General features: G+C 35.6%; 1 protein-coding gene across 6 annotated transcripts in view; it reads left to right on the top strand.

Moving 5' to 3' along the window:
- The window catches only part of nek1 (NIMA-related kinase 1), a 104690-nt gene extending 79378 nt beyond the window's left edge, over window positions 1-25312 (top strand). For all 6 annotated transcript variants that reach the window (XM_088922549.1, XM_088922499.1, XM_088922335.1 and 3 more), the window contains 3 exons: window positions 571-704; window positions 1110-1242; window positions 24505-25312. In XM_088922549.1, coding sequence (XP_088778675.1) covers window positions 571-704; window positions 1110-1242; window positions 24505-24518 — 281 coding nt within the window. In that variant the 3' untranslated portion in view covers window positions 24519-25312. The remainder of the gene's footprint in view (window positions 1-570; window positions 705-1109; window positions 1243-24504) is intronic.
- Window positions 25313-25519: the final 207 nt, after the last annotated feature.

Genomic DNA, 25519 nt, shown 5'->3' with positions numbered 1-25519 from the left:
TTCCTTGCTGTTTAGTCATGAACTAGCCTAGACACACACCTAAAGTTTTGCACATCAGGATTCAGAAACTTTTCTTTAACCTTTGTTAAATTTATGGACAAATAAAGGTGGATGCTGCACATTGGTGGTGGTGGAGGGGAGTCCCTATTACCTGTAAAGCGCTTTGAGTGGAGTGTCCAGAAAAGCGCTATATAAGTGTAAGCAATTATTATTATTATTATTAAATAACCATTTGACATTTTTGAGATTTTTTACTGCCACAGCTCCAATTTATGTACACGTTCTGTGTGCTATGAGTACTAAACATCTTCACTTCTTTACATATCTGGTATATCATCAGTCTTATACATCCAGTAAAATGTGAAAAGTAAAAACACCAGAACATCAGGATCCGTCAAAACAAATCCACACCATGCACCTCTGTACCCATGTCCCCTGACTTCGGTGTCATGTTGCATTGTTTGGCTTGTATTTTGAAGTGTTAAAAGACCTAAGATGTACTGGTCTGATCTTCAATTACTGCTTGACATGAAAATGTACAACAAAACACTTTTTTTCCTGATCCTTTAGATATCACAGATGAAGAAGCAACAAGTGATGCTGATGATCAGGATAGTATATTCAGCCGCCTAGAAGAGCTGAGGTTCCATTTGGAGCAGGATATGGGATTTGAGAACTTCATTGAAGCCTATAATAAAATAAAGGTCTGTAGGAGGAAATAGAATTCCTTCATTGGCTTTTTTATGGAGTCAGTTCAGTGAACAAAGATATTCAGGAACAAGCAGAGGTTAATTCCACAGTAAAAAGTATAAAGAACTTTTACACTTTGGCTATGATGTCTTCATTATTTTATTGTTCTTCATTTCACTTTCCAGTGTGAATTTAGCCTCTACTAGTTTCTTTACTACTTGCATGCAGATGCACATTGGTAATTATAGTGCATATGTAAAGGTAATTGGAAGTTAGGGACCCAGTTTAAAAAACATAAGTTATAAATTGAAATTTTGTTCGCAAGATTATTGTAAATGACTAAAAGAAAGGCCAGCCAAATACAATCCATTTTGCTCTAATACATTTTTTTAAAATGTGTTTTGTATTTGGTGTGGTAGGCTATTCATGAAGATGAAGATGAGAATATTGATATTGGGTCAGATATCATACTTAATATTCTGGGAAGTGAACACCAGCACTTGTATCCCAAGATTCTTCAACTTGTTATGGCAGATGGAGCCTATCAGGAGGGTGAGTTTGAATGTTTTGAAAATTCATTTATAAATCTGATAATTCATTTTAAACCTTTGAAATTTCTTTTTCTGTCTTGACATATTTCCACCAACAGGGCTTGCATGCGTGACAGCTTGCAAGGGTAACACACCTCATAACAAGATACGAATGGGCTTTCAAATCTGTTTGTTGATGTAAATTAGTTTGGTTTTCTCCAAAAATTACATTTGACAAAGTTCAAGTTGGTAGCTGTGCCACATGCAAAGGAAAAAGTAAAGGTTTATTCTGTGCTGAAAAGAGAAGAAAAGAAACACAGCATTTCAGCTGTATAGCTTTCTTCAGATGTCAGGATGAGGTGTTAAATTTCAGGCAAAATACTTTAGGAATGATATTATAATGATGCCAATCTTAAAGGAATAGGAGGTGGTTAGAAAGCCTAGTCTTGGAACAGATCCCTGTGAAGAGATGGAATGCCGTTTTTGTGAAAGAAGGGGGCAGGTAGCCCAGGGAGGAGGGGAAGGAATAACAAAGAGATCTAGAAAAAGATTTAGCAGAAGGCATAGTGGGTCACAGCAGAAGTGGGTTGAAGAAGTTCAAGTAGGTAGCACGGTCTGCGTGCGTAGGCTGCAAAGGAACAAGTAAAGGTTTATTACATGATGAAAAGAGAAGAAAAGAAACACAAACTTGTTGCCATAGTGAACGTTTAGCTGATGCCACGGTGGTTATGAGACAACCATTTGGAGGATATGTTTTGACAGTGGGCAAGCAGGTACATTCAGTATGCAAAATACTATTTGTTGTGGTTAATGATAATGTTACAGGTCAATGTCTTAAACCTAGCAATTCAACTCCATATTGTACTCGTGGTCAGAGTTCATCTGCAGGAGGTTACTAACATAGATTAGTCTGCCCATTCTGCAAAACGGAACCCATTTGAAAACTTCTGGAATCAGATGACTTGATGACCGAATGCAAACTTTGTAGAATTGTGTATTGAGCTTGTAAAGAATTCAGTACCTTTGCAGGCTAGCGAATACTATGCTACTGTATATTCGTGAGGCTTCTGTTGACACTGTTATACAGTATGTTGTTTGCTTTGGGTAGTTCATTGACAGAAGAACTATACCCATTCTTCTGTGTTATTGGGAGAAATAAGGTAATGTCTGACTAGCAGTAAATACACAATTGTGGGAATACAATACAAAATGTTAAATATTCTGAACATTTGGTGATTTATATACCAATAGCTGGACAAGATCTATGGATCAGTTAACTAATATCAAGAAAGCTAAATTAAGTGAATGTTTGTTTATATGCTTAAGCGAAATAGATGTTACCGTTGATTATCATACCAAAGTATTATGACAAAATACTCCTTTTTAATATTACTTTTTTTGGTTTAAAATAATTTGCAATACCTAAAAACCATAAATGTTTTTTGGCTAAACATTTTAAGCAAGCTTGATGTACCAGAAAGTTATATAAATAGCTGTATTATAAATATGTATATATAAATGAAAGGGTTTTAATTAAGTCAATGCTAAAGGACAATCTTTTTCCAGTTATAGAATTTAAGTTTTATACTGTTCAGACTTTTATCAGTTTTAAACTGGTTTACATTATGTAATATTTAAATATTTTAATTATGCAGAAATATTTTATGCATCAAAGCCTTTACCGAAGATATTACTAAAAGTATTAATAATGAATGACCTTGGACAAGCTGTAAACTCAAAGTATTACGCTGGTCCACATTCTTTGTAACCGTCATTTTAAACGAAAATACTTTATTTTTTCATTGACAAAAAGTAACACCACAGCATTTCGTTGATCTAACTAACAAGGACAGGATATTAGCTAGCCAATATGATAAAGGAATAAATGACTTTTTTTGTTTATTTCTTTAGCATATTTATTTGAACATTTCCATGATTGTACAAGCACTGAAAAACTGTCCAATCTCTAGTTCGACATGCATTTTCTTTTACTATAACAGACATAAAAACTCCCTTGCTTTTAACAGAGCGTTTCATAATTTCTAACAATGAAAATGATTTAAACTGCGACACATCATTCAACGAGAGCTCAAAATATCACAAGGATCCTCAAGAGTGCAACAAAGACAACAGAAAAAGATATGTGTATCAGATACATGAGAATCCAAGCTTTTTTATCTACGCTTTCTTATCTACGCTAAGAAGTAGTCTTTAAAATTTCTTTATCACACAGTAAAAAGTCAAAATTCTGGGATGTGCGTATACCAGAGATTATGGCACCGCTTCAGAGGGGTGTCAGCCAATCAGATTCCAGGACCGGAATTATCTGTTTTATAATCTGGAATATAATATGTAATCAGGTATCTAAAAAAATTAATAATGATATTAATTTAAGGATCTAAATATCTGAATCTATGTATCTATATAGCTGGTAGTATTACTGTATTTCACTTTCTTTGTAAACATGTTTTGTTAACACCCAAATCACAGGTGGATTCTGTTTTTTGTTATGGTCTGTAGCTCAAATCCTGCTTAACTAAAAATTAGACACAAGAAGAGTATTATTGGACAATGTTGTGAGGCTCTGGCGGAATTTCTCTGTAAACTGAAGAGTTATAGAGGAGACACGTTGTGTCTGCGGTTACCGGACCCAGTGCCTCTCCCGCTGGGCAGCGGTGTTGGGCCTATCTCGCCCGCAGCAGTCCCGGCGCCTCCCCTCTCCCGCCGAAACGCCTCCAGAGGGCTGACGTCAACGCCACGTAGTTGTACCACTGGTCCCTGGGTACATCCAGCAACGCCTGGCATGCCATCCCCTCCAGGGCCGCGGTGAGGTGGCATTATTTCTAAATATCTTAATATCACAACATGTGTACACAGCGAACCCCTCGGATTTCAGCTAGTGCGTAATTACGCATCAAAGAAAAAACGGAGGTTTAGAAAAGAGAATTAGCTCACTGGTAGTTTTATGTGCAAGCTGTGAACATTTTCACAACTGGTGGTCTTTAAGATGCATTTATTGGTTCGCAATCTGACAATGCAATGTAAATCATTATCTTTGCATTCTAAGTCCCTTAATTCACTTTAAGCATAGCTTTCTCACTATTTAGATTTATTTTTCATACCATTGTTAAACAAAGCAGGAGCGTATACTACTTCCTCATGGGATCAAACGTGGAAAGGTTAGAGTAATCGTTTTTATTTTTTAAATAAATTTTAGAAAAGTGTCATTTATACAAAAAACGTTGCATTTAATACCACTCGATAGTTATATTAATAGAGATAAGCTCTCTATTAAAGCTCAGATCAAAGATCAAACAGCAATATCTCATACACAGGGACTAATCTCTGATCTGTGATGTGGTTGAGTGTGAATTATGGCACTTGAGCAGGCAAAGTTGTCTGTGCCTAAAAATAAAAACCGGTTTAACAACTCTTAAGCATACTGTAGTTTTTGTCTAATGTTAGACCATTAGACATGCAATACACTTCCTCGTGATCGTCTTAGAATCTTTGAGTAAGCTGCAAGTTTTTTTTAATTTTATATACACAATACTGCTGACAGCAGGAAGATTCCCATGCTTTTACTCAGCAGCTTATTAAAAACAGCACCAATGGTGTTTAAACCGATTTTTTTTACACAGAAGACTGACACAGCTTTGTGCTGTGAATCTGTTTTTCTAAGAAAACATGTTTCTGTGGGGGGAGGTGTCTTCCTTTTGTTAAAAGTAAACTCATAGCGATTGCTGGATTTGAACACCCGACCTCAAGCTTATACTGTAAATCGGTCACTTGAGCCATCACGCCACCAAGGCAAGTCATGTGACACGCACTGAAACAGCAACACACATAGAGTAATATGGTCAGAAGGTCAACAACATGTAAGACTTTGATGCTTAAAATGTTTAGGGAGAAATGGAATATTGGTGTGTATTTTTTCTTTAAAATACCAATACCAGCAACATACAGTTTACGTAATATGTTTATGTTCCTAAATTAATATCGTTTATGACCTTTATGACCTTCGTTATGCTCCTCTGCTTTTTATGCTCAGCTACTAAAATGATTAAATCTTTTCACTAACGACCAATACACCGCAAGCCCGAAAGCGCAACATTATTAATAATATCTTCTGTGTCGCCTTAACATTGGAATGGTTTTTTTACAAGTGTAAAAAGAAGCGATACACAACATGTCTCCTCTATAACTCTTCAGTTTACAGAGAAATTCCGCCAGAGCCTCACAACATTGTCCAATAATACTCTTCTTGTGTCTAATTTTTAGTTAAGCAGGATTTGAGCTACAGACCATAACAAAAAAACAGAATCCACCTGCGATTCGGGTGTTAACAAAATGTGCTTACAAAGAAAGTGAAATACAGTAATACTACCAGCTATATAGATACATAGATTTAGATATTTAGATCCTTAAATTAATATCATTATTAATTTTTTTAGATCCTGGAATCTGATTGGCTGACACCCTTCTGAAGCTGTGCCATATTCTCTGGTATATGCACACCCCAGAATTTAGACTTTTTACTGTGTGATAAAGAAATTTTAAAGACTACTTCTTAGTGTAGATAAGAAAGCGTAGATAAAAAAGCTTGGATTCTCATGTATCTGATACACATATCTTTTTCTGTTGTCTTTGTTGCGCTCTTGAGGATCCTTGTGATATTTTGAGCTCTCGTTGAATGATGTGTTGCAGTTTAAATCATTTTCATTGTTAGAAATTATGAAACGCTCTGTTAAGAGCAAGGGAGTTTTTATGTCTGTTATAGTAAAAGAAAATGCCTGACGAACTAGGGATTGGACAGTTTTTCAGTGCTTGTACAATCGATGGAAATGTTCAAATAAATGTGCTAAAGAAATAAACAAAAAAAGTCATTTATTCCTTTATCAAATTGGCAAGCTAATGTGCTGTCCTTGTTAGTTAGATCAACGAAATGCTGTCGTGTCACTTTTTGTCAATGAAAAAATAGTCTTTTTGTTTAAAATGACGGTTACAAAGAATGTGGACCAGCGTAATACTTTGAGTTTATTGCTTGTCCAAGGTCATTCATTATTAATACTATTAGTAATATCTTCGGTAAAGGCTTTGATGCATAAAATATTTCTGCATAATTAAAATATTTATGATACAGGTAGGTTGTGTACTTTTGCCCAACTGAGCAATCTTGCTTTCATAAAATATACCAACTTTTTAATGAATGATGATTAACATGCTGTAATACACAGTTTAAATTTAAAAGCTCTAATGCTGTACATGAGAGGTTAAGCTTTATTGGCTCCTCCTGGAGGTTCTACAAGGTGATTCCGGATACTATTAACATAATCTCATTTGCATATGTTAATTTCCGGTATGACACCAAATGACGCGATATACCATGTCATACCGCATTTTGATGTGACACGCCCACTGCGTTTTACCGTGGTGTACCCCGCGTGTTTTGAATGGCTGCATCTGTATCTACACCACTGTTTTGGTATACTGCATCTGTGGATATGACTTGTGATTCGCGTGTGTTGCATGTCAGGAGATCAGAGAGCACTGCTTAAAAAATCCTGTGTATGATTTTTTTCCTTATTGCAGTATATAGCTTAACTATGTGATATCAAAATATGTAATACAAACTATTCCATGAATAAATAAAAGTGTGTTCAATTTAAAACCAATTTATTGAACAAAAACCACAACACGTATAATAATCACAATTCTAAAAAGTAAGTTTTTTACTGCAGTAACGACAGCAAGTATTCATAAAAAGGTTAAAACATTTTTTTAGAAAGTATATAAATTTAATATAGTCAGAATGAGCATGTTAAAACTTTTCCAAAATAACAACAGTAAGTGACCGCGTTAAAGATTTTGATGCATAAATTGCTTATGAAGAAAGTGGTATACTGTTGTGTAGTTTTTTTTAATTTACCACTACCACTACCAGTCATATACAGTATATGTATATTCCTAAATTAATATCATTTATGACATTCAGAGACGTTATGCTCCTGTTATTTTTATGCTCAGCTACCAAAAGTTCCCATTAGTTGTAAAATTCCATGTTAATATTCCATATTAAGCAGATTTAAACATGCACAATAGAGAGATTAAGTGAAGCAATTGTTTCACTAACATGTAATGCACCATACAGATGCAGCCATTCAAAGTGAGCGTTACAGACATGTACCGCAGGTGGCGTCGCTCAGTGTGACGCAAGATGACGCGTGGCACCGCAGTACGTGATTGGTTGACCAACAGGGGCACTCGTGGTCCGTTGGTCTGTCGTAGAAAGACTTACAGTAAACGTCTTTGCTGTGCCCGTTGTAGATATTGAATTTTACCACTGAAGGGAAATCTTAGAAGCTGAGCATAAAAAGAATAGGAGCATACTGTAACGCGTGTGACGGCCATAAACGATATTAATTTTGGAACATAAACATACAGTATATAGCTGGTCTTGGTACTTTAAAGAAAAAAATACACACCAGTATTCCATTTCTCCCTAAACATTTTAAGCTTCGAAGTCTTTAACTAACGTGATACCGGAGTCAACAAGCATACTTTTAGAATTTGATTAAAAGGGAATATAATATGGAATCGCGTATCTAAAGAATTTAATAACGGTATTCGTGTGCTGCGACAGGGCTGTGTAGCGCTGTTTCGCCTGCCTGTTCATGCGAGCTGTCTTGTAGCCGACTGGTCTAGGTGCGTGACTACCAACTGGCAGGTTGTGTGTTCGAATCCAGCTGGTGCCGGACTTTTCTTTTAACAAACATTTCTTCGAAAAAATAGAATAGCGATATTATGGACAATCAATTGACTTTTATATTTCAAAATATCGCAACATGATCGATATTTGTGATATTTTGAACATATCTTCCCTTCTGACAGCGGTTCCTGCTTCTATTGTGTGTGTGTGTGCAACAGAGTAAATTTTTATAGAGAAATGGAGGCTGGACAGTATGCGTTACAATATAAACATTTATATTGATTTAAATCGTGTTCTGATTTAAATCGCAAACGCGTGTTTAATTATGTGTTTTTTAATCATAATCAGGCTAATGCATTTCTACATTTTCTGTATGAACCAGCTTAGAGGTTCATACAGAAAGACAGCTTGTGTTTAAATTGAGTGTAAGGTAATTTATGCTTCTAAAGTCATGGTCAGCATTTATTATTGTACTGTGCTGTAAACTTTTTTCTGTGCCTAGTCACATTATTTTATAGCGTTTTTATTGCGTTATTAAATCCGGTGGCGCTGTGTGTTAGTTTCCTGACTCCCATTATTTAAACTGCGACACTGATCATTCATCTCTAAATAAACTTTATTTTATATAGCGTTTTAAGCGAATAGGTAATTAGATTGCTCATAAACCTAATCGCTTTTTCTACATAAACACAGCGTGATTGCTCTCTGAAAATGCTTTTCCTTTATTTTTAAAGTAGGCTCAGATTTCAACTATAGATCGTATTATTATAAACTTTCTTGGAAAAATGTATTTTATGTAAACCATGTTTGCTATTAATTCATTTAGGGCTAAAATACGTTCATTGTCTTCCAATCGAGTCGAGTTGACATTGGAAGCCTGCCACACCCGGACTGTTAAACCAACGCATTAGCACGTCAAAGCCCATTGAGGGTATTGAACCAGTATTGGCTTCAGTATTCCCCCCCTCAATTCAATTCAATTCAAGGTGTTTTATTTGCATGACAGATGGGTACAAGCGGTGTTGGGTATGTATATTGTAACGCTTACGGCAGACAGGCACTGTGTAAGAGCCGGCACACCAGAGCAGCGCACCGAGGGAGCGTCTGCATTTATAACTTAGTTTTTAAAATTAGTCAAGCAATATGAAGCATCTCCTTTTACTTTTAAGTCCCTTAAATACATTGAGCACAGATTTCTCACCACTTAAGATTGCTTTTGATACCATCCTTACACAAAGCAGAAGGGAGATCTTAGTGCCTGAGCATAAAAAGAATAGGAGCATACTGCAACGCGTGTGAAGTCCATAAACGATATTAATTTTGGAACTTAAACATACAGTATATGGCTGGTCTCGGTACTTTAAAGAAAACATACACACCAGTATTCCATTTCTCCCTAAACATTTTAAGCATCGAAGTCTTTAACTAACGCGGTACCGGAGTCAACAAGCATACTTTTAGAATTTGATTAAAAGGGAATATAATATGGAATCGCGTATCTCAAGAAATTAATAACGATATAATTATATTCATGTTGCAAAAGAACTGCAACGGACATAAAAACTCCCTTGCTTTTAACAGAGCGTTCCATAATTTCTAACTACGAAAATGCCAGGTGAAAGGATTTGTAAACATATTTTGTTAAAGCAAGTCAGTTTTTTCCCCAACACATAAAAGACATTTTTCCAAGAAAGTTTAGCCTTTGTCACTAATGAAACCACTAAATAAAGACATAAATATAGAAATCTTAAGATTTGTTTTATTTAATGTTGGTAGCAGGATGAACTGTCAGAGTGTATATTTTGTCGCAGAGTTGCTGCAAGATGTTAACAGTGAAAAAGGTATTTAGAAATGAGTTATTTCAAGATGAAAATTTTCAGAATAATTGCAAATCTAGCAGGATAGAGAAAGCACAGAAAACTGGCAGTTAGATTGATCAGATTAGTATGAAAAGTCATTTAGCAAAGGGAATGAGAAGAGTGACAAACTAGTATACTTTAGATCTTTTTAAATCTGATCATGTTTCCCTATAACAATAATAAAAAACTTTATTTGATATATCACCATTAAAGGTGGCATCTCAAAGCAATACAGTAGATGTAAAAACAGATAAAAGGACCACAGATTACAAAGTAAAAGTCTTCTGAAAAGAAAGGTTCTGAGGTTAGATTTAAACTGGCCCTGGTGTGTGTGTGTTTGTGTCTGTCTGTCCTGTGATGGACTGGCGCTATGTCCAGGGTGTATTCTGCCTTGTGTCCGTCGCTTACTGGGATAGGCTCCAAATCCTCTGTACTGGATAAAGAGATTAGAAATGGATGGAAGTAAAGGCACTGTGTGGATGGAACTATACACAGTGTTAGAAACCCACTATGAAATGGCAGCATCTCACTGAGAATAAAACATTTTATAGTGCTGGCTTAAGGAAACAGCCTTTCCACCTCTCTTGCACATCAGTATCCATACCTAGTTATTTAAACAAATTGCCTCTAATTATAAACATCTTAATATGCTGGCTCTGTGGATCTGCATCAGCTATGTTTGCCCATTCCTTCAATTCATGTGCATCCAACACACAGTTCAACGCTAGCAACTACACAAAATCTAAAATATGAGCTCTACTTGCCACTTACAATACCAACAGTACCAGCTAACTTTAGTAGTGACATTTTCATGGATCTTTTTAACAATAAAATTTACAACATCAGACTTCAGACACAATTAAACAGGCCTCAAAAAAGTCTGGTACAAACATTTTCAGCATGGAATAAACCTTTACTTTAATGGTATAAACCTTAAATGGATTCATATTCTCAATAAGATTTGATGCTCAGTAACATGACTTAGAAAATGACAGAAGACATACGTATCATGCTTATCCTTCTATTTTTCATAATCGTAAACTCCTTAAGGCAGTTACATTTTCTCTGTTCTGACCTGGAGTTACAGAGAAATTTAAATTCTAATAAGAGATTTGTAATGAGGAAAGTCATACCAATCACTCATACCAGGATTTGCAATTACAATACAAATACTTTCTTTCTGTATGTGTTTATTTTGCAGTTTGAGTCTATGGCATTCCTTTGGGGGTCTATACTCCAAGGCATGACTTTTTTATGGGAACATGACATTTTTTTAAAGTCTTTTAATGCAAGCTTCATATAAACCCTTAGCAGTGGTTACTGTCTGGAGCAGGTACTTGAATGGCACAGATTCATTGAAATGATTCAATTTCTTTTGAAAATATTTGGGATAATACATATTCCAGAAATCACAGCCGTTGAATTATCCAGAAATTAATTTCTCTCATGGTGTATTTAACCCCTCATGGATGGCATTGTATGAAATGAGTTTGTAGTTCCCCATTTGCCTCTATTATGAGATGCTGTGGACACTATTTTATACATTTTAGGAGTGTCCATAGGAAGGTATGTTCTAGAAAGAGTGAACTTGTGTTTTGCCATTATTTTTAATAGGGGCATTACATGTTTACACTTGGTGCTCCTACTAGAGGAGAGGATATGATTAATCTAGGCTTATCACAGAAACTGAAACACATCTGGTTGGTGAGTCTACTGTGGGTAAAATGTTACTGGTACCGCATGTTGTAAAGCTCGGTATTTTCTCTCTTGGCCTGACTTTTTTTAATGTCTGAGTGTTAGAATCCATGTTGTTGCTGGTAAGGGAACGGTAGGTGCTGTGATTGACACAGTCAAAGCCTTGTACAGAGATACCATTGTAGCTGTTTGACAGTATTTTAGATGCCCTTAGTTAAAAGCATGGGAGGAAGTACTACCAAGGGGAGGGGGGGGAGCAAGGATTTTTTCTTTGAGTTTGTGAGGTTATTTTTTGTTATATTGTGTTTCAGAAAGCAAGAAAATAAAATTTACTGTATGATAAAAAGAGAAAGAGCTGGAGTAGATCCTCAGATCAGTTTGCTACCAGCAATCAAACAAAAAAAATGGAAAGAATTGTCTCCTCCTGATTGGAACCTTTCTTACTGTCTTATTATAATTTATCAGGCTACCTTTTAATTTCCACTGAGAGAAGGAAGTCACTTGTCATGCAGCTATTTTATTCTTCATTGCACAATATGCTCTAAGTTAGCAAATGAAACATGAACACTTATTGAAATAAATCAAGAATACGATTAACATGAATGTATAAACATCCAAACTATACTTTATCACATTTAATTATTGGGTTAGCTTTTTATTGAGCCAAAATGTTATAAATGTATGAACGTCTGTAAAATGGAAATATTTATATTTTTCTCTTTTCTGTTACCTGCCTGACAGCATTTTGTATCCCATTCTGTATATTACTGGAAAATATTAGACCCAACCTAAAGAATTCATGGGGGTAGTGGGACACAGTACTGCAAAGAGTCTCCTAAAGGGACAGAGCTATTAGTACTTATGTGTTTGAGTCTGGAGAATATAGTAAACTCTAAACATTAAGGGAATGCATGGAATCGGAAAATATAAATTGCATAGTACACAAGACTTAACTGGTTTTATTCTAGGAAAGCAGACAAGACTGAGTCATGGGACTCAGAGGATCCAAGGCTAGACTGAGTATAATAGACTTCGGGCTTCTATTGTGACATCTACTGTAAATTACAGAAATGTTAAAAGTAAACAAAATAAAGTAACTAAGATGTGGTCTGAAATCACCCCTTTAGACACCCCTTTTACTTCACTGGTGTCAGATATGAAAGGCAATAGTCTCCCGTTCTGTCTGCTGTGTGTTGCAGCAGAGGGACTCCCTGCAGCTGAAAGGGGCAGAGTAACTTGCATGCCCTCTAGTACAGTTTACACATGCACGACTTTAAAAGCTAGCAAGACAGGTTTCGATTCACATTAGCTGGCGAGCCTTGTTAAAAAAACGAATGATAATGTAACATGCCACTGTTCATGAACAAAGTTATACTGAGATTTCCTAAGATACGCGATTAAAAAATAAATAAATAAAAATTTGAATCTCCTGCGGAACACATTCCATAAGAATCAGCGGTTTTACAGTATATATCGCCTTTAAAGGTGGCTTCTCAAAACGCTTTACGGGATAAAAACAACCAGAACAGCAGCAACAACAATATTGTATTTCGTTGCACTTTGAAAACCAAGTAATAACTTAACTATACAGTACGTGCAAACGTTTCGTATGTTGCTGTCGTGAATGCCTGCGTACCCATAAGTATCTTATTTGCCTTGAGTCTGTCTACAGTATCTCTGTCCCACTACCCCCCTCTCTCCCTCAATTCAATTCAATTCAAGGTGTTTTATTTGCATGACAGATGGGTACAATTCTTGTTGGGAATGTATACTTTGATATTTACACCCGGCGCGGCACCGAGGGAGCGTCTGCATTTATAACTTGGTTTTTAAAATTAGTCAAGCAATATGAAGCATCTCCTTTTACTTTTAAGTCCCTTAAATACATTGAGCACAGCTTTCTCACCATCCTTACACAAAGCAGAAACTGTCCGATGACTCACAGTACAAGTGGAAAGATTACAGATTTTAATCGTCTTTAATTTTGTCTTTAATTTTGCCTGTGGAGTGTATCTTATTAAGCTCTAAATTGCATTTTGAGCGCGGTTTTTGACTTTTTTTTTATTGCATTTTGGGCGCGGACAGCACATACAAGGGTTAATGAACTGCGCCAAGAAATTTAAAATAGTATTCTTTAGGTGTGAGGGTAGGAGTGGACCGCAGCAGGCATAATCAGCAAACCAGGAAAACAAAGAACAGGACAGGTGAGATGTGTATCCAGAAAGCGAGTGATCAGAAAAAGGAAATGGAAAACGCAGAAAAAGGAAACACTTTACAGGATAAAAACAATAACAACAGTAGTGGCTGGGCAAACGATTTTTTTTCATCGAAATACAAATTGAGATACTGTACTGTATAATGATGTGCATGAACAAAGGTATACTGCAATTTTCCTTAGATACGCGATTAATGCTTCGTAGGAGGAGGCGGTCTTTTCCTCTTGTCTAACAGTCTGTCCACAAACAAAACATTCCTGTTAGACAAGAGGAATTGAAAAAAAACAATTTTGTCAGTGAAAACCGGTGTGTGTGTCTCTCCCTGCTGGATGTCCCTCTCACAAACTGCTGAATGAATAAAATAATTTTATTGAAAACGCGTTTGCGATTGTCTGGTATTTAATTTGGTCCCTTTTAACTGTTTTTCGATCTACTGTATTGCTTTGAGATGCCACTTTTAAAGGCGATATGTAAAATAAAGTTTTTTATTATTGTTATAGAGAAACATGATCAGATTTTCCCTGGTTCAGAAAAAAGATCTAAAGTGCTACACATAACTTTCTTAATTTGATTTATTTAAAGCAGTGAACTACTGTAGGTGTCACATAACATTCAGAAATACAATCACGTATTTGATAAATAAAAACGATTATAATCTAATCCTTCCACGTTTGATCCCAAAATCCCAAGAAATATAAATCTTGACGGGTAGAAAGCTATGCTGAAAGTTTATTAAGATACTTAGAAGACAAAGATATTGTATCAATTTATGTTGCATTAGCCTGATTATGATTAAAAAATACATATAATTAAACACGCGTTTGCGATTTAAATCAGAACACGATTTAAATCAATATAAATGTTTATATTTGTAACGCATACTGTCCAGCCTCCATTTCTCTATAAAAATTTACTCTGTTGCACACACACACACAATAGAAGCAGGAACCGCTGTCAGAAGGGAAGATATGTTCAAAATATCGCAAATATCGATCATGTTGCGATATTTTGAAATATAAAAGTCAATTGATTGTCCATAATATCGCTATTCTATTTTTTCGAAGAAATGTTTGTTAAAAGAAAAGTCCAGCACCAGCTGGATTCAAACACACAACCTGCCAGCTGGTAGTTACGCACCTAGACCAGTCGGCTACAAGACAGCTCGCATGAACAGGCAGGCGAAACAGCCCTACACAGCCCTGTCGCAGCACACGAATACCGTTATTAAATTCTTTAGATACGCGATTCCATATTATATTAGCAGAAAAGCTTAAAACTACCACTTTTTCACACGCTATTTCACATGCTAGTTAAATACTTCGATGCTTAAAATCGTTAGGGAGAAATGGAATACTGGTGTGTATTTTTCCTTTAAAGTGCCGATTTCTTGAATCTGACTGGCTGACACCCCTCTGAAGTGGTTCCATAAAATCTGGTATACGGAAAAGAAAGCGTTGATAAATACAAGTGTCTTTTAATACACTCTTTGCTGTGCTCTTGAGGATCCTTGTGATATTTTAAGCTCTAGTTGAATGATAGGTGTCGCATTTTAAATCATTTTCGTAGTTAGAAATTATGAAACGCCCTGTTAAAAGCAAGGAAGTTTTTATGCCCGTTGAAGTAAAACAAAATGCCTGACAAAGTATGGCTTGGACAGATTCCAAGTGCTTGTACAAATGTGCTAAAGAAATTATACTTTGAGTATACAGCTTGTCCAAAGTCATCCATTATTAATACTATTAGTAATATCTTCAGTAAAGGCTTTGATGCATAAATATTTCTGATAAAGGTAGGTTGTGTACTTTTGTCCAACTGAGCAATCTTGCTTTCATAAAATATACCAACATTTTAATGACTGATGATTAACATGCTGTAATACACAGTTCAAAATTAAAGGCTCAAATGCTGTACATGAGAGGTTAAGCTCCCCCTGGCGGTTTTACAAGGCGACGCCGGATAGTTAACCACGTGACACCACGTTAACTGCGTGATACCGCGTGATACTGCGACACGCCCACCGGGGTATGCCGCGAAATACCTCACCCATTTTGAATGGCTGCATCTGTAAGTGCCACTTGCCGATCATCTTTGGCCAGCAAATCAGATGCCATGGTAACCTGCAGCCTCAGTCCCACTCACACACATTGTGTGATTCACATTATGGGGTTTTACTGCGCATTCTGAATGGCTACATCAGTATGTACTTATTCTGACCTGTCCAGCAAAGTCCTGTTTTGTAAAATTACAAAATGAAACATACTCTTTTGTAAACTTAATATTTCTTTTAAAATCTTAAACTGGAACTTAAATTTTAGTTTTCACCTTAAACTGGAAAAATAATAAGGTAAAGAATAATTTCAACAACAAATACAGCAATTTAAAATGAGCAAGATGTCAGGCAGCATACCACAACAAGTGCCACAGTATGTTGAACTGCACTGCGTAATACCATTTTTTATTATTTCAAATAATCTTATACAGGACTACACTACTCTGTAAAACTCCCCCAAAGAGGCAGAATCTGTGAAGTGCTGAAGAGATTGTTGATGGACAGTTTCTCCCATTTCAGCCAAAGAGCTCTGCAACTTTGTCAGTGTTGTAGCTGGCCACTTCTTTGACAGTTGCCTTTCTTGTCCGGTTGCTCAGTTTGGTAGGATGGCCTGATCTTAGTAGTGTGTGGGTTGTGCCATGTTTTTTCCATTTTGTTACAATGGACTTCATGGTGCTCCTAGGATGGTTCAAAGCTTTGCCAATTTTTTTATAACCTTCTCCAGCTTTTTTCCACCTAACAACTTCATCTCGAAGTTCCACGGGTAGCTCCTTGCTTTTTAATTAAAGCAGGACTGATCTAATCTGCTGTTTTAGTTGAGACCTCACAAAGTCAGTCATATTTATTGTGGAATCAAGCAATTGAACACAGGTGTATTTAGTGTGATCTCTATAATTGAATACCTCATTCAATTTGGGTTGTTAAAACAAAGGGGGTGAATACTTATCAATTAAGTAATGTTCAGATTTTTATTTTTAATATAATTCTGAAGACATTTAAAAATACTTTATTTCATTTTAACAGAGAGAGTTACTTGTACAGGAGTGGAAAAAAATCCCTTTTAAATATGCTTTATTTTGACTTTGCAACAGCGGAACGAGAAATAATCTGAGGGTTGAATACTTTCTGAAGGCACTGTATACTATATTGACATTTTAATTAATTCTGTATGTCAGTATGTTAACTATTAAATTAATATTAATAATAAAAGGAACAAATAGGTTTATTCCATGCTTAAAAGAGAAGAAAGAAAACACAACTTTTACAAGGCCATGGAGCCTTCATCAGGTGTTAAAATAATGTCGATTTTCTTAATGCTATATATTAATGCTACGTATCAATGTTACTTTACAATATGTAAGACAAATTATGCTGTGAATATATGTTATATTTATTCTAAATAAAATTATTATTATTAATTTATTCTAAAGTCATAAACATTGTTAAGTCCTATAATTTCCCTGTCCCCTGCTCAAAACACTGCTAAGGTGTCTTTATCATGTAAATGGACCTAGAAACATGGCTGACAACAGTGGCGTAGCCAGGATTTTATATCTGGAGTTGCAGGGACACCAGCATAAAACAGTGATCCCAAGGTTGGTGCAACCAACAATATTTAATAAAATCTAGGTGTGTCGCTATTTGACAAAGCAATTTGAGCACAGAATGTAACACAGTGTGCAAAGTAATTCAAATCAAAGATGTTTATTTGCTTTTAAATATAATTCAATATTGTATGGTTTTAAAGCCACTAAAGTATCTTTTGAAGGAAAGCTCAACAACGCTAGGTGTGGCATCATAAAGAAAATGGCTACAAAAAACAAATTATATAAGCATTTTAGATTATAATGACAAAATATTATGCATAGTGGCTTTAATGAGTAGTATTTAAAAGTTTTTTTTAAAAAATTTAATTGCATTTTCTGTTTAAGGGCATATTTCAATTCTCTTACTTTCTCTGAGCATCTGGTTTTCTTTACTGGTGTCTACCCCATGGCACTTAACTCTTTTTCCAACTCTACCATATCAAAGTTCATTCATGTCATTACTTAACTTATTATCAATTTATTTTAATATTTAAAATACCGAGCTATATGGAACTAAAACAAATGTGGGTATTGTATACATATTTATTTTATTATCAGAGACAGAGTCTTAATTATGAAAATATTTATGAAGAAGGTGGAATACTGCTAGACTGTTGTCTACCTTATTTTCCTAAAATGTAATTAATGACATTCAGAAATGTTATACTTTATTTTTCTTTTCAACTGCAAAAATTTCCCTTTATTTTCATGATGCCATATTAATATTCCATATTAAGTGGATTTAAAGTAGTATAACATATTAAATTAAGCTACCGTTTCATTAAGATCTGACACACCACAAAGGTCACCGATCAGTCGCCTTTGGGCAGTGAAAAGCTAGGTTTGGCATGCTGAATAATAACTTGGTACAACAGTTAAAAAATGACATGCATTCTGAATGGAAACATCTGTAAATGTCAGCAATAACTAGAGAAAAAAATTAAATATACTGCTTAAGCAATTATAAGTGTTAGACTCTTCCTCTCCCAATTCTCCCAATACTGCATTTTTTATCATTCTTCTTGGCATGTTTGCTCAAGTTCTCTGAAGTTGCTTATGGACAGCACCTTTCAAGTCTTTCTCAAGATTGTCAATAGGATTCAAGTCAGGACTTTAACTGGGCCACTCAACACTATTCACTTAGTTTAATCCTTGTGTCCTTTGGATCATTGTTCTCATGAAAGGTGAATTTTTGTCCTCCTGACAAATTTCCTTGTGCCAACTATAGCATAATGAAATACACACCAGTTTTGCACTTTCTTCATAAACATTTTAAGCATCAAAGTCTTTTGTTACATACTGTGGTTATTTATGTGCTCCTTCTGACTATATTAAGTTTATATACTTCATAAAAAGTTATAATGTGTTAATGTTTTTATGAATACTTGCACTTGTTATCGCAGTAAAAAAAACATACTTTTAAGAATTTGATTGATAGGGAATATTTGGAATCACGTAAGAAATTGATAATGATATAATTATATTCATATAGCTCAAATTATTACTTTCTTTGTAAACATCTGCATCAAATTGACTCATTCACCCGCGATTACTTGGGATTGCCCTTTTCAGTTATAGCTTAAGTTGTCAAGTTGGTGTAATGGCTTTGGCGTATGACTCGCATTTTGGAGGTCAGGGGTTCAAACCCAGCTCTCGCCATTAGTTTTCTTTTAAAAAATAAACATTTCTTTGAAAAACTAAAATAGTAAATATAATCAACACTAAATTGAATTTGTTGGTATTTCTAAATGGCACAACATGTTCAAAGTTAAGTGATTTATTATAAACTAATAATTTTAAACTGCTTGTATTTTTAAATTGTATTTTGTTCGGGGTGATTTGTCACTGTTTTCACAAACTTCAATTTATTAAACGTCTATTTTCGAGACAGGGTGTTCCAGACCTCTGTTTAATTTCTGAAACTCCCTCTATTCCATGTTTTAACCTTTTCTACGAATACTTGCGCTTGTTATCGCTGTAAAAATCCTCATACTTTTTAGAATCCGCTAAATAGGGAATATAATATGGAATTACTTATCTAAAGAAATGAATAGTGAGATTAATTTAACGATCTAAATATATGTATTTATATAGCTGGTAATATTACTATAATCCATTTGCTTTGTAAACGTTTTATTTTTAATTTGACTCATTCATGCATGATTAGAAACATTTTTAAGCTGTTCGTCTCAGCTGGGTTTCCAAACACCCCATTGGTACAGCGGGTTTGCCAATAGGGGTTCCGTCTAGACGATCCGAGTTCAATACCCGCTTCGGGCACAAGGTTTTCTTCTAACAAAATAAAATAGTAAATATTATGTACACTATATTAACATTTTATATATATATAATGTTTTTTTATATATTATAACACATTCAATGTTAAGTGATATTAATAATGAAATAAAAACGTGAATGACACAGAGCCTGCAACCTACAGATTTAAAGATCACGTTTTGTGAAAAATTTCACAGCGTCTATTTAAATAATATCTAGTACCTGGTTGCAATTTTAGAAACCTTAGTATGAATAAAGCTGATCCAAGATGCAGGTGACTTCATAACATGAGAAGGCATTATGCTATATTTTTTCTGCATTAGTTGAAGCCTTCTGAAGTCTCTCAAAAACATAAAAATGTAACATAATTTTGTGTGGCCCGATGGGCAACCGATTATTTTAATTTTAAGAAAATCAAAAATAGGAAACAATAACATGTGTGCCTCAAATACAGTGGTGTGAAAAAGTGTTTGCCCCCTTCCTGATTTCTTATTTTTTTGCATGTTTTTCACACTGAAATGTTTCAGATCATCAAACAAATTGAAATATTAGACAAAGATAACACAAGTAAACACAAAATGCAGTTTTTAAATGAAGGTTTTTATTATTAAGGTAAAAAAAAAATCCAAACCTACATGGCCCTGTGTGAAAAAGTGATTGCCCCCTAAACCTAATAACTTGTTGGGCCACCCTTAGCAGCAACAACTGCAATCAATCGTTTGTGATAACTGGCAATGAGTCTTTTACAGCACTGTGGAGGAATTTTGGCCCACTCATCTTTGCAGAATTGTTGTAATTCAGCCACATTGGAGGGTTTTCGAGCCTTAACTGCTTTTTTAAGGTCATGCCACAACATCTCAATCAGATTCAGGTCAGGACTTTGACTAGGCCACTCCAAAGTCTTCATTTTGTTTTTCTTAAGCCATTCAGAGGTGGACTTGCTGGTGTGTTTTGGATCATTGTCCTGCTGCAGAACCCAAGTGCGCTTCAGCTTGAGGTCACGAACAGATGGCCGGACATTCTCCTTCAGGATTTTTTGGTAGACAGCAGAATTCATGGTTCCATTTACCACAGCAAGTCTTCCAGATCCTGAAGCAGCAAAACAGCCCCAGACCATCACACTTCCACCACCATATTTTACTGTTGGTATGATGTTCCTTTTCTGAAATGCTGTGTTACTTTTACGCCAGATGTAATGGGACACACCTTCCAAAAAGTTCAACTTTTGTCTCGTCAGTCCACAGAGTATTTTCCCAAAAGTCTTGGGGATCATCAAGATGTTTTCTGGCAAAACTGAGACGAGCCTTTATGTTCTTTTTGCTCAGCAGTGGTTTTTGTCTTGGAACTCTGCCATGCAGGCCATTTTTGCCCAGTCTCTTTCTTATGGTGGAGTCATGAACACTGACCTTAACTGAGGCAAGTGAAGCCTGCAGTTCTTTGGATGTTGTTGTGGGGTTTTTTGTGACCTCTTGGATGAGTCGTCGCTGCGCTCTTGGGGTAATTTTGGTCGGCCGGCCACTCCTGGGAAGGTTCACCACTGTTCCATGTTTTCGCCATTTGTGGATAATGGCTCTCACTGTGGTTCGCTGGAGTCCCAAAGCTTTAGAAAGGGCTTTATAACCTTTTCCAGACTGATAAATCTCAATTACTCTGTTTCTCATTTGTTCCTGAATTTGTTTGGATCGCAGCATGATGTCTAGCTTTTGAGGATCTTTTGGTCTACTTCACTTTGTCAGGCAGGTCCTATTTAAGTGATTTCTTGATTGAGAACAGGTCTGGCAGTAATCAGGCCTGGGTGTGGCTAGAGAAATTGAACTCAGCTTTCCAAAAATGTTATAAACCACAGTTGATTTATGTTTTAACAGGGGGGGGAATCACTTTTTCACACAGGGCCATGTAGGTTTGGATTTTTTTTCCCTTAATAATAAAAACCTTCATTTAAAAACTGCACTTACTGTTTACTTGTGTTATCTTTGTCTAATATTTCAATTTGTTTGATGATCTGAAACATTTCAGTGTGACAAACATGCAAAAAAATAAGAAATCAGGAAGGGGGCAAAAACTTTTTCACACCACTGTAGATATTGAATGGTTTTAAAACCCATTAAATATGGGTTTAGTTAAAAACACGAAATCCACCAAAAAAACTGGTGATTTTTCTTCCTTGTGATCAGCTTAGAATCTTTGTGTAAGCTGTAATTTTTAAAAACTTTTTAATTAAACATTTTAAACACTTAAAGTTTGTAAACGCAACACACATTTCATACAGATACAGTACGATCACATTCTCCTGTCTTCCCATGGTGTAAAGCAAATTATGTGGTTGAAAAAACAGTGCACCGCCCACTGAGCTCAGTCAGAGAAGAGGCGGTGCCATATGGAGACCATTCTGCAGCTTGCAGTGTTTATGGCACTAAGCGTATCTGTCTTTAAAACTTAATAATGGAATGTAAATTATTTCTTTTAATTATCATTAAACATAGCTTTCTCGCCAGTTAGTTTTATATTTGAAACCATCGTAAACAAAGCAGGGGCTTATTGTACTTTCTAATGACATTACACATAAAAAGTTTATACATTTATACATAAACGTTTTTAATTAAAAAAAAAATTTTAGGAGAGTTTAATCTACACAAATATCATAACTATTTTCGATTGTATTTCTGAATGTTGTCACAGTTCAATATTTTATATACATCTAAATAAAGTCAGGTGCATAAATCATTAGTAATCAATAATTAGTATTAGAATTCGCACTGTGATAAATTGTTGCACTTCCACATCTTGCAAAAACATTAATTTACAAGACTGTGTTCAAGCATATGTTAAATCTGACTATCATAAAACCAGGGTTCACTTTTTTTCTGTCCCTACTGTCTCTTACCGCTGCGATTCGGGCACAGAATATTTAAAACTGGGAACAGGTATAGGCAGGCAGAGGGAAGGGGGAGGGGGGAGGCGTCTTTCCACCTCTATGACTAAAATGCCAAAGAGGAATGGCTTGAGTGACATACAAAGCTGAAAACGTTTGGTGCCGTCTTCTCCGCTTTAAAGGTACACTCCTTGTGGAAGAATTTTCACCACGAACGTTTGCCCTCCAGCTAACACACAGAAACAAACTGAATACAAAATGTACTTGCAAGAATAGTGATTACAAACATTAAAAAACATAATTGCTTTATACTGTTATACTGTACAGTGTATTAAAACACTATGAACACTACACTGTGAGTAACGCTGCCCACCTCTTTCCCACATATTTCACTGGTGCAAGGTCACGTAGCTGATTCCCAGCTGGATACAATTTTATCTTACCTCGTGGAAGCAAAACTTCAGATATCTGTCAACATATTTACTAAAACCATCCATCTCAGTAATTTCACAGTGTTAGTCTCACTGTACGCCCCAGTGCTCACTCAGTGTTCACACTCCCAGTAAAATAAAAAAAAAACATTTTCTGCATTATCACCTTGCACCGGGGGTAAGAAAAAGTGCCCGCAGTCATTTTTTTCACTGACAGACAAAGTTGATTAAAACTCATTCAAAAGGGTGTGGTGTGTTAACACAAACTCTGCTTAACAGAGCAGCTTGTTAGAGCACTTAAATCAATAAAATAAAGCTACGGTACAGACAGATTTTAAATTCTTCAAGCAAAATTAGCTGTTTGTCAAAATCTCAACTAACGTTTTTTTTTATAACTCGAAATGTGAACAGTATGCCTCCAAGACTCATTATAGTATTGTAGCGAATACGGTTCGCGCAGGACAATCCACATACCTCCCCCCCTCCCAGCCGGGTCTCGCATCCCGCTGTTCCAAAGCCGTGTGGTTTCAAAGTATGTGTGAAATATCTTTTCTTACTCCAGTTTTTAATCCAATCTATTCTTAATCATCCAGCTATGTAAAAAATACACCAAAAGGATCGCTGTAAAGGTTAAATTCCAAGCTGAAAAGACCAGACTAAACATGTCTTCTTTAACACTTCAGTTTACAGCTCGTCCATGGTCATTCATTATTAATATTGTAACGAACGGCAGGCATACAGATGTTACAAGTCGGTTGCAGTCCAGTGACAGTACAGCCCACTACTCCCCTGCACATAACAGGGATATTGGCTGCATAGTTTATGAAAGTCTTCTGTAGCTCAGCCGGCAAAACGTCTGTTAAGCGACGCAGGAAACCCGGGTTCAAGCTGGGTTCAATACACAGTTTAAAATTATTAAAAGTCTAAAGAGTATACGACTTAAATTCTTAAGTGGAAAAAGATTGTCCCACAGCACCGGGCTTCGAAACTGGGCGTTTTCTGGTGACAGCTCAAATGCTGAACATGAGACATTAAGCTTTATTAGCTCCACCTGGCGGTTTTACAAGGTGCTTCCGTATACTGTTATATTTCAATTAACATGCGGTATGATGCGGTATATGTGCCATGCCCACTGCATTTTAACGCAGCGTACCTTGCTCATTTTGAATGGCTGGATCTGTATTTGTGGTAGTACAGATAGGCTGTCTGAATGTTACTATCTGGAGTTCATATAGATCTTCCGCACCGTTGAAAGCTCCATTGCATTGCAAGTGTCCAAGTCCTGGTTCCTAAAGAGAACTAGATAAGGCCTGTAGAACACGTATCTGCTTCTTATATGTGTAGCTGCTATGTGAGGTATCAGAGTATCAAAAAGGTTTTAATTTAAATGATTTTCAAATTGATTTACTGATTCCAATTTTGCCACTTTTACTGTAGAACTGGTTAGACTAGTTCAGTCCATCATAATTCATATACAAGTTCAAATATCACAGTGTTATAAAATGCTAATTTCTTTTTTAGGAATCTAGAGAATCTGTAATACAATGAGTGGCTGCATTATTAACATGAAGATCTTTTTTTTCTCCCAGACAATGATGAATAGAGCCTTCTCTTCAGGTGAAGATCTGTAAGGAATTGACATCTTCCCAGGCTGTGATGAGTGAAAGAGTGCACAGGTTTTTGGAGCACAGCTACTGGAGTGCAAAAGTCGGTCAAGCATGTAATGGATGCATGGTAAATTACTGGTTCACAGCAGATCATTTGTAGCATCTTTGAATTTTTTCTCATAATTATTTTTCTTTTTCTTATCACAATCTTTCTAATGTGGAAGAATATAATGTAGTACCTAACCAAAGTGTAATTTTTGATGGGTTAATATAGACATGTAGTCAACATTAAATACTTCACCATTGATCAGAAATCAACCTGTAATTTATTTGACTCTGAAAAAGAGGTAAACCAGTTGTACCTGATATTCTTGATAATTTAGGGTTATTAAATCATGAGCCTTCTGTGTAATCTTTCTATTTGACTTTTTTTACGTAATCAGGTCAGATTCCCGAGGCAACAAACCCTTTCATTCTCAAATGTGTACACTTCTTGTTCTATCTGATTAAACCACTTTTTCGATGTTTATTCATACTTTTTTTATTCACTTAAATTGAGAATAATGTATTTAAAAGACAGCCTACTTTGAAGGAATCAAAACGTGTGCAATGATAAGGTTTCAATTACAGTTGACTAAATGTGATAATAGGAATGTTGTATAAAATTAAAAACAGCAAGGTATTTAAATTTCAGTAAAATCGAGATTTTAAAGTGCTTTTTTTCTTTAATATAAATGCTGATATGTATCAATCTTTATAATGTAAAATAAATGCTTACCTTTTGCTAGCATTTTTGATTTTTGTATTTTCTTTTGCTTGGAATAGTTGAGCTACTGTTGGATACAGTTATTATATACCACTGTGAAGTTTAGAAGTCTACAAGTTATCAGTTCATTATTGCTTTAATGGAATTTAACACCTTCTTACAGCTCTTCAAGTACTGACCCTGGAAAAGAGTCATGAGAGGCATACATCAGTGTGAAAAGCTGGTCTTTGA

Source organism: Atractosteus spatula, chromosome 1, assembly GCF_055471065.1.
Source record: "Atractosteus spatula isolate fAtrSpa1 chromosome 1, fAtrSpa1.hap1, whole genome shotgun sequence".
Classification (NCBI taxonomy): Eukaryota; Metazoa; Chordata; class Actinopteri; order Semionotiformes; family Lepisosteidae; genus Atractosteus; species Atractosteus spatula.
The sequence above is the reverse complement of the archived record's forward strand: the minus strand, read 5'-3'. Positions and strand labels throughout refer to the sequence as shown.